The sequence below is a fragment of the Dipodomys ordii genome, unplaced genomic scaffold (genome assembly GCF_000151885.1).
Source record: "Dipodomys ordii isolate 6190 unplaced genomic scaffold, Dord_2.0 Scaffold106, whole genome shotgun sequence".
Lineage (NCBI taxonomy): Eukaryota > Metazoa > Chordata > Mammalia > Rodentia > Heteromyidae > Dipodomys > Dipodomys ordii.
Window position 1 is genome coordinate 7,953,268 of NW_012267322.1, and position 10,006 is coordinate 7,963,273.

General features: G+C 53.4%; 1 protein-coding gene across 10 annotated transcripts in view; it reads left to right on the forward strand.

The window, feature by feature from the left end:
• Positions 1 to 8,473, forward strand: part of Nlrc5 (NLR family, CARD domain containing 5) — a 69,803-nt gene extending 61,330 nt beyond the window's left edge. For 8 of the 10 annotated variants that reach the window (XM_013027981.1, XM_013027987.1, XM_013027986.1 and 5 more), the window contains 10 exons: positions 2,402 to 2,485; positions 2,872 to 2,955; positions 3,235 to 3,318; positions 3,431 to 3,508; positions 4,727 to 4,810; positions 4,896 to 4,967; positions 5,201 to 5,284; positions 6,990 to 7,073; positions 7,347 to 7,430; positions 7,854 to 8,473. In XM_013027981.1, coding sequence (XP_012883435.1) covers positions 2,402 to 2,485; positions 2,872 to 2,955; positions 3,235 to 3,318; positions 3,431 to 3,508; positions 4,727 to 4,810; positions 4,896 to 4,967; positions 5,201 to 5,284; positions 6,990 to 7,073; positions 7,347 to 7,430; positions 7,854 to 7,947 — 832 coding nt within the window. In that variant the 3' untranslated portion in view covers positions 7,948 to 8,473. Of the gene's footprint in view, positions 1 to 2,401; positions 2,486 to 2,871; positions 2,956 to 3,234; positions 3,319 to 3,430; positions 3,530 to 4,726; positions 4,811 to 4,895; positions 4,968 to 5,200; positions 5,285 to 6,989; positions 7,074 to 7,346; positions 7,431 to 7,853 lie in introns of those variants that run through there. The other 2 variants (XR_001175508.1, XM_013027989.1) reach the window with 2 other exon arrangements.
• Positions 8,474 to 10,006: the final 1,533 nt, after the last annotated feature.

Below are 10,006 nucleotides of genomic sequence, written 5' to 3' on the forward strand. Positions count from 1 at the left end.
CTTCCTTCCTTCCTTCCTTCCTTTCTTTCTTTCTTTCTTTCTTTCTTTCTTTCTTTCTTTCTTTCTTTCTTTCTTTCTTTCTTTCTTTCTTTTCTTTTCTTTTCTCTCTCTCACCTCTGTTTCCTTCTTTCTCCTCTTCTTCTTCTTTTGGTGTGGTCCTAGGTTGAACTCTGGGCAAACTCAGGGTGTGGGCACTGTCCTTAAGATTTTTCACTCAAGGTTAGTGCTCTACCACTTGATCCACAGCTCCAATTGAAGCTTTTTTCTGATTTATGGAGATAATCGTCTCGTGGACGTTCCTGCCTGGGCTGGCTTCAAACCTCAATCCTTAGATCTTAACTCCTCAGTAGCTAGGATTACAGGTGTGAACCACCCGAACCCAGCTCCAGACATGTGCTTTGTGAGGATCTACCCCCACAGACAGACAGCTTCTCCCTGCAGATGGGTGAGATGCAGGGACCTGGTGGGGAGCCCATCCATCCTTTGTGGCTGAGGCCATCCTAATTTTAGCAGCGCGAGTTGTAAGGCAGATCAGAACAGTTACTTGGTCACTTCCCACTCCCACCTCTTGCTTCTTGTGCAGGCTGCTAAGCCTCTGTGCTTTTCCTTCTGAGCACTGTAGATGAGAGCAGCCTTGTCTCCCTGGGGTGGCTGTGACAACTAGGTCACACCGTACTTGGAAGGTGCTTGGAGCAGAGCCTGGCACAGTTCACACCCTACAAGCAACCACTGTTGTCATCCCCTCTCCTGCCCTTCTGGCCCTTATGGATTGCCATCCGATGGGTAGCACAGGGCCGGGGCCCAGGGATGGAGTCCCAGAGCCTCAGCTTCTGTTCCTGATGCTGCCAGCTATGAGCAACAGTTCACACGTTCCCCTGTCTCCTGGGCCTCTGCCAGCAGAATGGAGATGACAGAGACTCACCAGGGACTGTCCCCTCTCACCCGCTCCACGCACCATCTCATTCTTGCCATTATCAGTCTATATCCACTGACCCCAGCAATCCATGCTGACCTCCCAGTGTCCCTTGTTTTGCTTTCTTTACCCTGTTGTGGACTTCAGGGACTGATCTGGAGACCCTGGCTAAGCCCGACTGGACAGGGCCTCCTTTCCCCAGCCTCTCTCACCTTGGGCCCATGCGTGCCCAAGGACTGAGCCCAGGGACCCTCCTGAAGTGCCTCCAGTGAGTGACCCAGTGAGCCTCCTCTAATCCCGGAGTGAGTGGGGGACACCGGCCAGGGGACGCACTGGCCCCCTCTGGGGACCTCCCTATGTGCTCCCAGATTCACGGCTGCTGCCTTGTGCTACCAAGGCTATTCCTGCTTATGACCTGAGGGGGTTAGGTCCAAGTCCCAGCTGCACCCTGCATGAAATTGGTTGCCATGCAAATCCAACCCCACGGGTCTGTGGGCCCCCATTCTGCATGGCCAACAGCTCCTTGTGCAGCCAGCTGGACGGCGTCAGACCACAGGAGGGGAAAGGCTGTGCTCCCAGCTGGGGGGCCTGGGCCGCCCTCTTGGGGGGGTTGATACAGGTTAGGAGGGCGTGGCTTACAGGATCCTCAATTCTTTCCCAGAAAGACAGCTCAAGGAAATCAAATTTTGCAAAAGGAAATTGAAACTGACCCTCACACCAAAACTTAGGATGCTAAGCCACTTCACCTTGCGATCCCTGAGCTGAGTTCGGTTGAATTTTTGGTTCCCCCCTTGCAGAGGCTGGGTTGGTGCAGAGAAAGCACCCATCATACAGATGAAAAGCCTTGCCAGAGAACGCCGAGTGCCCTGGGAAACTGATTGGCAACCGGTGGGGTTCACCTAGAGACCCTAACACAGAGGCCAAGACAAAGCTGAGAAAGGGGGAAACATGACACTGCTCCAGAGCCAGGAACTCTGGGTTATGATTGTGTGTGTGTTGTTTGTTTATCGGTTGTGGGGCTTGAATTCAAGGCACTGCCCCTGAGCCCTTTCACTTAAGGCTAGCACTCTACCACCTGAGCCACGGCTCCACTTCTGGCTTTCTGGTAGTGAATCAGAGATGATTTCACAGACTTTTCTGCCCAGGCTGGCTTTGAACCGTGACCCTCAGATCTCAGCCACCTGAGTAGCTAGGACTATAAGCAAGAGCCACGTGCACTGAGCTCTGGATAGAGACTCTTGGTGACTTTCGAACCTAACAGATATAAAACTCAGAGCCTAAGCCAGGCACCAGTGGCTCACATCACCACCAACAACAACAAAAAAGTCTCTGTCCGGTCTCAGGGCTTTGGGGAGTCATGCCCACCCTCCTTACTGTTCCCCAGTAGTGCTATTTGAGTTCCTGAATGCATATGAACTTTGCAAACTGCAGAGTTCCCTGCAAAGGCCATTAGGCTCCTGACTGGGCCTGTTTCGCTTTCCTCTCCAGACTGAATGAGAACAGCATCGGCCACGCGGGCTGCTGTCACCTTTCCCAGGCTCTCAGAGCTGCTGGCAGCTTGGAGGAGCTGGGGTAAGTTGCTATTCTTCCTCTAGACCCCAAATAACTTTGGCAGAACAAAAGGGAGGGGCTGCTCCAGAACATTCTTGATGTGTGAGTCTCAGTCCCTTCACTCACCTGCACACCGCATAGCCAATCCCTGGCCAAGAACCTTTGAGACCCAAAGAAAGGATGTAAAGAGTCAATTGCAGCAAGAGGGATTTAGATTAGACAACAGGGAAAATAAACAGATGCATCCTCACCCACCATGAGAGACAGGGCTCTGTCTGTGTGGGTGGAGGGCTGTCTCTGGACTTGGACCTCTTCTGTTCTGGTAATGAGTGGACAAGGTAAGATGATGGGGCAGGTAAGATGGGGGGCAAGGTAAGATGGTTCTTCCTCTCCTGCCTTTCTCTAAGCTTGAGCCAGAACCAGATTGGAGACGTCGGAGCCCAGCACATAGCTGCCACCCTGCCAGAGCTGCCTGAGCTCAGGAAGATAGAGTGAGTGGCCAGCCTTGTGGAGCCAGGTCCAGGAGGTCACTGACCTCTGGGCCTGGGCCAGCATTGGAAAATCTCCCTTCTCCCTCCCAGCCTTAGTGTCAAGTAACAAGGCAGGGGCAGTCTCCGACTGTGGGCCCCCAAACCCACCGTGGCCCGTTCTCTGTGTTTTTCTGTTTTAGCAGACGGGAAAGTGAGGGTGGCCGGTGTCTCTTGGGTCTCTGAGCGTGTCCTGGGGCGAGGAAGGGGGACAGGATCTGATGCTGTCCCCATTTCCCACAGCCTCTCCAGGAATGGCATCAGCCCAGCTGCAGGAGCCCAGCTGGCAGAATCACTCATGCTTTGCCAGCACCTGGAGGTGCTCATGTGAGTCTGGGCAGCATTGGGGTGGCCCACAGCCCCCCCCACCCCGCAACCACCTTCTCTAGGTGCCAGGCACAGTCCCAAACTGTGTGACATGTAGTCTTCTCGATTTCAGGCTTGGCTACAACACTCTGGGGGATCTCACGGCCCTGCAGCTGGCTCAGGGTCTCCCTCAGTACCTGAGGGTCCTCCAGTGAGTACCCCCTGCCCACTGGTGAGCAGGGGTGGCGGGAAGGGGAGCCTGGGAGGGTCAAGGGCCCCAATCAGTGAGCAGTCCTGCCTGAGACCAAACTGCAGCATGGCCTTTTTTCCAGGCTACTGTTCCCCAAGTCAGGTCATCAAGACACCCAAGGTAGCACTGGCCTGCCACTGGTTGCCTTGAAGTCCTCAGCCAAGCCCCTGACACCCCCCCCTCCACACACACACACACCCATCCCCAAATCTCCTGTGAAAGTCCACCCAGCCCAGCTCGGCCTGTCTGGGAGTCAGTGTCTAGGATGGAAGATAAAATGTCAGTGAGCCGCCAGGTGCTGGTGGCTCACACCTGTAATCCTAGCTACTTAGGAAGTGAGATCTGAGGATCAAGGTTCAAAGCCAGCCTGGGAAAGGAAAGTTTATGAGACTCTTATCTCCAATTAGCCACCAACAAGCCAGACGTTGAGTTGTGGCTCAAGTGGTATAGCTCTAGCCTGAAGTGAGAGAAAAGCTCAAAGGCAACACTTAGACCCTGAGTTCAAGCCCCAGGACCGACACACATGCATGCACACACACACACACACACGCACGCACACACACACACACACACACACACACACACACACACTGGCAAAGGGCTATGTGTAGGAGGAAGGCAGCAACAACATAGTCTCTGTCCTCATTGTGGGACTCAGATTCTTTTTTTTTTTTTTGGTCGGTTGTAGGGCTTGAACTCTGGGCTTGAGCGCTGTCCCTCAGCTCTCAAGGCATGAACTCTACTGCTTGAACCACAATGCCACTTCTGGTTTCCTGGTGGTTCATTGGAGATAAGAGTCTCATGGACTTTCCTGCCTGGGCTGGCTTTGAACCTCAATCCTCAGATCTCAGCCTCCTGAGTAGCTAGGATGACAGGTGTGAACCCCTAGCACCCGGCATGGGCTCGGATTCTTACACACTCTGTTTACTATGAAGGGTGCAAGGCCCAGGCAAGTGTGCAAAGCTAGCCTTCGTAACTCACTAAGAAGCTAGGCCTTGCTTGAACTTGGGCTCTCAGACCAAAGCCAGGACCCTCTGTGAGTGGGGTGGGGGCCTGGGCAGCAGTTCCCTGGACAGGCTAAGGTTTGCTGCTGCAGGACTGAGGGAGGGGACTCAGGAAGGCCCCATTAATCTGCCTAGTTGGTGCCCAGGCTTCTCTTACCCCCTCTGCTTTCCCCAGCCTGCCATGCAGCCATTTGGGCCCAGAGGGGGCACTGAGCTTGGGCCGGGCCCTGGATGGACACCCACATGTGGAGGAGATCAAGTAAGTGGGGCCGCCCAGCCTGCACAGGGGGACAGGCCCGGGAGGGTCTGGGGGTGCCTCTCACCTCATCCCCCTGATGCCACAGCTTGGCAGAAAACAGCCTGGCCAACGGTGTCCCACATTTCTGCAAAGGACTCCCACAGCTCAGAAGGATTTCGTAAGTAGCTTCCACCGGCTGCTGGCCCTAGTACCTAATAGGCTGCGGAGCCTGTTACCTGGGGAGATGGGAGGGGTTTCAGCCACAGGGACAGAGGGAGGAGGAAATAGGATGGGGCATGAAAGGCCTTTCCTGACTCTGGCCTGCCCCAAGCCTGCAGGCCCTGTGCTCCTTGTACCCACTGTGGTACCCCTGACTTAGAAGCCCCCCTTCCATCTCCTCTCCTTCCCCAGCTTGCTTTTCTGCAAAATTGATGACCAGACTGCCAAGCACCTGGCCACCAGCTTCATGCTCTGCCCAGCCCTGGAAGAAATACTGTGAGTGTTTAGATGGGCCTCAAGCTGGGAGTCGTGTTTGGTCCTGCCCTTGTGGTGGCCTGCGGCCTTCCTTCCTCTGGCTGTTCCTCCCATCTATAGCCAGGAAAGGGCTTTCTTGTTAAGCCTCTTTTTAAAGACGTCTCAAGTCTTAAGGCAGAGCCATTCACCTCTCCTGTCTGTTTCTCTAATCTGCCACACAAGCCATGCCCAGCTCCCCTTGGCAATCATTGGCCAAGAACTTTGGGCCTTGCAGCACTGTCTCCTGGGTAAACCAGCCTGTGGGGGCTAGTCTGGAACCCAAACCAGTGTGGAAGAAAATGCTCTTTCTGAGAGTATAAGCCAAAGGGGAGCTGAGCCCTGGTGGCTCACACCTGTAATTCTAGCTATTAATGAGACTACTGAGATCTGAGGCTCATGGGTTCAAAGCCAGCCTGGACAGGAAAGTCCAAGAGACTCTATCTCAATGAACTACAGGGGGGAAAAAAACCAGAAGTGGAGCTTCGGCTCAAGTAGTAGAATGCTAGCCTTGAGCAAAAGCAGCTTGGGGACAGTTCACAGGCCCTGAGGTCAGGCTCCATGACCAGCACACACACACACACACACACACACACACACACACACACACACACACGGATTGCAAGATGGTTTTAAATTTATGTTCTAAAGATCTTGATTCTTCTAGTTACATCAAAGAGGGCCATTGCTAACTCATCTTTGACAGGTGATTTTGGGTGTTTTTTGCTGATGTCAAGGTTGGAACTCAGAACAGCCTCATGCTTACTTGCTTAGCTGGCACTTTACTACTTGAGCCACACCTCCAGCCTAGCTTTTTACAAGTTATTTTTTGGACTTGTCTGCCAGTTCTGATTTTTTCCCCCCAGTCGTGGGGCTTGAACTCTGGGCCTGGCCACTGTCCCTCAGCTCTCAGCTCAAGGCTAGCACTCCACCACTTGAGCCACACACAGCACCACTTCTGGTTTTCTGGTGGTTGATTGGAGCTAAAGAGTCTCATGGACTTTCCTGCCAGGGCTGGCTTTGAACCACAATCCTTAGATCTCAGCCTCCTGAGTAGCTAGGATTATAATCATGAGCCACCGGTGCCCAGTTCAGTTCTGATTTTGATTGGTGGTCCTCTAGATCTCACTTCCTGAGTAGTGAGGATGACAGGTATGAGCCTGTGTGCACCACTGGTGCCCTTTTAAACCACAGGAGCAGGGTGGGGGCTCAATTTCTGCCTCCGTTGGCTCCGTATTCATCCTTGAAGGAGCATCTCTGCTGGGCCGTCCACTGCCAGCCGTGAGAAGTGTTTCTCTAAATATTCTTTTCTTCAAGTAAGGAAGGGGCGGGACTAAGGAAACATGGCAGGCAGGCAGGGAATCTAGGCAGTGCTAGGAGGGGAGGTCTGGCGGCCATTGCAGTCTGCAGCCACGTGGTTTCTGCAGAACATGTGTTCCTAGATCCAAAACCATCTTGGAATCTCTGGCAGGCAGCACCTAAGCTATTTGGGTTCTGGAGAGCGGCCAGCCCAGGAGTGGGGGCTGGGACAGGTAGGAAAGAAGGAGCCATCTGCACCCCAAAAGTCATCTGTTGGGGCTCTTACTCACTCACATGCTTTCTCTCTGAACCGCGCATCCTGCCCCCAGCCCTGGACTCTGCCCCTCACCTTACTGCTGTCTAGCCGCTGACCTTGTCCCCTGCCTTGCAGGCTGTCCTGGAATCTCCTTGGGGATGAGGCAGCTGCTGAGCTGGCCCAGGTCCTGCCTCGGATGGGCCAGCTGAAGAAAGTAGAGTATGAGCGCCATGCCCAGGGCAGGGAGGGCTGGAGGGGAGCCTACATCCGGGGGAGTCCCCTGCCTCCCAGGAGGTGCACATTCTGGTCGCCCCTGGGCTCTAACCTTCATCCTTCTTGCTGCCTTACCACAAATCCACTGCGGTCTGTTGGTAGTGTGGGAAGTCTGGATCCCGCTATCTTGATCTGGGAGGGACCTGGGGATGGATGCCCCTCCTCCAATCTCACACTGCCGGCCTCTCCCTTCCCCTTCCTCCTCCGTTCACCCTGAAGCTTGGAGAAGAATCAGATCACCGCCCGTGGAGCCTGGCTTCTCCTTCAAGGGCTGGCCCAGGAGGCTGGCTTCCCAATCATCTGGTAACAGAGGGCTCAGAGGGGCAGGGCTGGGGGGGGTGGGAGGCCCCATCAGCCCTCATTAGCGAAGGGGCTTCCTGCGTGGAGAGGCAGGGCCTGGGTTGTGAATTATCCAACCAAAGAGACTTTGATTTCTCCATCAGGCAAGCAGGCCTGAGTCAAGTCCCAATTCTGCCACTTACCAAACTGGTTCCCTTTGAATCAGTAACTCAGCCTCTGTGAGCCTCAGTTTCCTCATCTGTAAAATGATATCTCGACCTCAAAGAATTTTGAGGACTGAGCCTGCACCTCGTAATCACTTACACCGTGGGAAGTTACTCACCCTGGCTCTTGGACCTCGAGCCTCCATCTCCCACTCTGCAAGTGGGAAAGAGGCAAGAGACGAGGGTGAGAGGGAGGGGTTGATGCCTGTCTCTGTGCCCACAGCCTCTGGAACAATCCCATCGCTCCTGACATGGCCCAGCGTCTGCAGAGCCAGGAGCCCAGGCTGAACTTTGCCTTCTTTGACCAGCAACCCTGAGCCTCCTGGAGAACTTGATGGGGGGGCGGGACAGTCAACACCTTGGACTCCAGCCAAACACCACCAGTGTCACCTACCAGGATGGAAAGCTCTGGAGACTGGCCTCTGCTGGTGCCCTGTCCCTGCGGCAGCCCTAGGAGGGAGGGACACCATGTCCAGCTGCTGTCCTGGGGGAGGAGTGCTTTCCTGGGGACTAGGAGCTCAGTGTGGACAAAGGACTTTCCTGTACCATGTGCCTTGTGCATGGTGGGAACATTTGGCCCAATGAGGGTCTGACACCGTCCATGACAAGGCAGGCCACACACTGCTCAGTGTGACCTCTCCACATGTGGCTTCATGTGGACATGCGCTCAGTGACTCCTTACACTACAAGCAACAGGACATGTGACCAGCGGCCCATGGATGGCACATGTCCAGGTCACAGGACACATGGTTAGTCCAAGATCTAACTTATTGCTTATTTTCTTTAGTTGGTTGGGTTTTTGTTGGTCATGGGGCTTGAACTCTGGGCCTGGGGACTGTCCCTGAGCTTTTCAACTCAAAGCTAGCACTCTACCAACTGAGCCATAGCGCCACTTCTGGTTTTCTGGTGGTTAATTGGAGATAAGAGTCTCATGGACTTTCCTGCCAGGGCTGGCTTTGGACTGCGATCCTCAGATCTCAGCCTCCTGAGTAGCTAGGATTACAGGCGTGAGCCACTGGTGCCCAGCCTTTAGTTGTTGGTTTTTTTTTAAAAACGAATATATATTAACTATACAAAATGGGTTTCATTTTTAAATGTTCCTATGCATGTCGTGCACTTTGATCAACCTCTCCTAACCTTGATATCCTTCCTCTTCCCAAATAGTTGCTTTTCTATATTCATGTTAATTTATTACTTTGAGGAAAACAAAAGGCACTCCTCCCCCCTGCGCTGGGAGGGGATGAGTGTATGGGTACTGATTGCTACAGTGGCCTGAGATCAGGGCTCTGGTCCAGGCCAGGAACTCAGCCATGTGGTCCCTGTCTGCCTTACACCTCAGTTCCTCTTCCTTTAATGCTGGTTTCTGAGGATTGCATTTCTTTTGTTTCTTTTTTTTTTTCTTTTTTGCTAGTCCTGGGGTTTGAACTCAGGGCCTGGGTACTGTCCCTCAGCTCTTCAGCTCAAGGCTAGTAATCTACCACTTGAGCCACAGTGCCACTTCCAGCTTTTTCTGCTTATGTAGTGCTGAGGAATCGAACCCAGGGCCTCATGCATGTGAGACAAGCACTCTACCACTGAGCCACCTTCCCAGCCCCTGAGGGCTGTATTTCTATATCCAGGTGAAGCCAGACTGAGCTTGGGTGTGATCAGACCCTTTTATCCTATGGAAGGGACAAAGCTAGGTCTAAGGGGCTGGGGTGGGCACTCCCAGGATGTGAGTTAAGGCCTCTGACTCTGTCTACTACCTCAGAGGACCAGGTGAGCCCCTGGGCATTCCATGTGTTAGCAGCTTCCAAAGGGCCCTATCCCTGCTGCACTCCAAGCAGATATGACAAATAAATGTGGATGCCATTCCAGTTTCTCACCCGTGTCTGATGTTTCCTATGGCCCCAGAGGTGGGATGTAGTTTGCTCTTGCCTTGGACATCGGAGAACAGGACAGATGACAGCAGGGTGCTGGGAAGGACTTCGGCCTGGGAGTCAGGAGACAGGGTTCAAGTTTAGAACCTGTTTCTGCCTGGCTATGGGAATGTGGGCAACGCCTCTCCCTTCACACTTTACCTGACACACAGGAGTGATACAGCTCTGAATATCAGCAACAGCTGTTTGCCTTGCATGAGAGTCAAACTCTTTTCTGAATTATCAGCATTCGAAATTGGGAACTATTACTTAAAACTCTAATTTGCTGGGGTTGCATTCTTAGGCCTTTTTTTTTTTCTTCTGGAAGTACTGTGGCTTAAATTCGGTGACTCACAACTTCCTAGGCCTGTGCTCTACCATCTAGCCATGCCTCCAGCCCAGCTGTTACATAAGGTGGAGAGATACCCCAAGTGTCCAGAGAACAGCAAACTGTCACCTGCCTGCCTGCCTGCCTTCC